At 48.4% G+C, this 3,004-nt stretch overlaps 1 protein-coding gene across 1 annotated transcript; it reads left to right on the forward strand.

The window, feature by feature from the left end:
* Window positions 1–2,009: 2,009 nt before the first annotated feature.
* On the forward strand, window positions 2,010–2,807 carry TEOVI_000163900 (KH domain/Domain of unknown function (DUF1771)/Smr domain containing protein, putative; the record flags this gene model as incomplete). Its single annotated transcript, XM_067224843.1, has 1 exon — window positions 2,010–2,807. The coding sequence occupies one exon, from the start codon at window positions 2,010–2,012 to the stop codon at window positions 2,805–2,807; it is 798 nt and encodes a 265-aa protein (XP_067080944.1).
* Window positions 2,808–3,004: the final 197 nt, after the last annotated feature.

Below are 3,004 nucleotides of genomic sequence, written 5' to 3' on the forward strand. Positions count from 1 at the left end.
CGGTTGGTGTTTCTCGTGGCCGCGCTAAACAGCATTTATGGTGAGGACGGTTATGACTTCTCTGTTCTGACGGAGGAGGATTTTGTGCCATGTGATGAGGCCCATGTGCGGGCGGAGGTCAACAACACACTGCGCTCATTTCCCTCATCGTGCGGTCCGGCTGTAGGACAGTTTTGGGTCCGCGTAACGGAGCACGCATCTGATGCAAGTCAGGGATGTGAGTACTTCCGCTTTGCCTCGCCCAGTTGTGATCCCATGGCGTCACGGGCGCTTTTCTCACAGCATTACTTCCTTTACAACAAACGAGCGCGTCTACTTGTGTCGCTGCTTATCTTCGCTGAGGGAAATTTGTATCGTGGTGATGACGGCACGATGGTAGAGAATAGCTTGTATTATGAAACGGATGACAACAGTACCCACTCACGACTCTGGTTTAGTAGTCCTGATGGAGCTTCAGAGGATGATGAACACGTGTTGGTAGGAAAGAATGTACATTATTATTGCCGTGCGTAAGCACCTGTACATTTGGGCCGAATGGAAGGGAGTGTATATGGGATTGATAGTGGGGCGGATTGCAGGTGCGTAAGCGTCTGGTTGCTTGCACTGTATTTGTTCTATTAAGCGAAATGAAGAAACACCAAATCTTTTCTGCTCACGTACCAATTCCGATCTCCTCTCTAGATGCGGGTTGGGTCCATAGCAAAACGGCGAAAACTCGTCACCAAGAACGGAAAGAAGGGTTTGATGGATGGTTTGGATAGCGACTTTTTCTTTTCCCCCTCCTCTGTCTGTGCGCGCCTGTGTGCTATAACTGTACGACGGCGTGCGCAGTTTCTTCTTTCCGTACTTCCACCGTCAGCGTTCCTTTGGGTTCTGTTTTTATTCTCACACGTACTTTCACCTTTTTTATTTTGCTTTTCTCCTCCTACTTTGCCGTGCAACGCTACTGCACGGGTTCTTTGAGGGCTATTGATACCTGTGGGTGTGCACAGTTGACCAATTTCCACATTCAAATGAGTCACCATCATTTTACCCGTGACAGATCGCCTTGGGTCTGTGTGCTTTACTTCGCCAACTCTTTGGATTTTCCCTTTTCTTTCTTTTGTTTTACCCTGAATCTTTTCATACTTGAACGCGGGTCGCTCGTAACCACTTGAATGCAAGGCTGTCGGTTTCATCTTCGGAAGGCACGCAGCGCTTGTTTTTCCTCCATGCCTATAGGAGCCGCAGCTATTACCGTTGACGGTTGCGTTTGCTTACTGAGATTTTATACGAAGTTATGGAATTGTGCATGTGCGTGAGTATGTGCGTATGATCATGTTGACAACCTCTTGGCTAAGGCGAAGGTTCGAGCTTTTCGTGCATGCCGCAACTCGCTTCCCCCTCGCCGATGGAATGTGTCCTTTTTTTTTTGTCTCATCTCCCTTTCACAACTGTACGTCGTTGGTAACTTGTGGTGTGATCTTTTAGTTGAATTTCAATCGATTGCAGATGCGACTGTAAGGCAATCTGCTGTTTCATTTTAAATTTTCAAATATAAATAATTATGGAATGTTGCGGTGACAGAAACAGCACACTAAGCTGTGGAAACATTGGTTATCCACCGGCATCTGGCTAAAGACCAGCCTGAATGAGTACGTGACATATTTGTTTATTGGGATTCGATTGGGGAAGCGCGGCTGCTTAATTTTGCTGTGTAGTGCGCCGGGAAGAAGCTTTCTCGTTGCCAATTGGTTGCAATAATGGTGAGGCGATACTGATATCGTTAACCACTTGGGAACAGGGGACACCTCACCACGGAACCTTTTCCTCGTTGGAAAAAATAATTGGGGGTGTTCACGGGTGTCATATTTCGTTGTATCCAACGGCGGTGAGTCGAAAGTTGTTTTGGCCTGTTGGTGAATGACCTTCCGTTCTTTGCCACCTTCTGCCACGGTGTAATGCATCTACCCTTAAACGTAGGTTTAGTGAAGGGATAAACAATCATATTGGAACCGTTTTTTACAACTATGCATGTCACGGGGTGCCGGGAAGGCGGCGAGGGAGGAGCAAATGGGGAAATGAATCCACTGCAGGAGGTGATAGAAGCGCCACCGGAGTTTATTGGTCACGTCATTGGCGAGGGCGGGTCCACCATTAAGAGTCTGCAGTGTGAAACGGGAGCAACAATTACCATAAGCGATGGCTGCAGGGTTTGCATTACCGCTGACAACAAGGAGAAGTTGAGTGACGCTACGAGTCGTGTGCGTGACATCATAAACGCAGCCATTAACCCCGATTATGAGGGACCTGAGGGGAGTCGACTGCGTAAGGATGCAGCAGCGTGGGCAACCAAGCGTGCAGAATTACTTGATGAGGTTACTCGGTTACGCGGTGAAGGAAAGAAGCATGAGGTCAGCTTAACGCTGGAAGAGGCAAAGAAGGCGGGCGAGCAAATGCGTTTGAAGAACCAGGAGGCTGCCAATGCCATTGCAAGGCACAACAACGAAAACAAGGGTAAAGGGAAGGACTACTTTGACATGCATGGCCTGCGAGTAGAAGAGGCAGTTAATATGTTGAAGTCGCGTGTTGAACGCCTGCGGGAGGCCTCCGTGGGTGAGGTGGCTGAAATGCAAATTATTACCGGTGCCGGTCGGCACTCGGGACCTGAGGGTGCAAAGTTGAAGAAGGCAGTCGCCGACTTTCTCCGCGAGAGCAACATTGAGTTTGTCGAGGTTTCGACCGCGGAGTTGAGGGCAAAGATAGTGGGCATTTGTCGTCCTGTGAAGGAAACTAAGGTGAAGAAAGCGACATGCAATTGTTTTTGATTTTTTTTTTCAAAACAGCGCTTCCAAGAGTTATTAACTCCCTGCCGATCCGTTTTTTGTTTTTGGTGCGTTTCGTCGACCAATCAGTACAATGTGCATTTCCTTTTGTTTTCTTTGTGTTTCAGCACTGCTCAGCTGCGGAACGGGAGGTTGTGCTGTGTGGGAATGAAATAAGCGAGGGTGCTGAAGCGTGCGGG

The sequence above is a fragment of the Trypanosoma equiperdum genome (genome assembly GCF_001457755.1).
Source record: "Trypanosoma equiperdum strain OVI genome assembly, contig: ctg_397, whole genome shotgun sequence".
Lineage (NCBI taxonomy): Eukaryota > Euglenozoa > Kinetoplastea > Trypanosomatida > Trypanosomatidae > Trypanosoma > Trypanosoma equiperdum.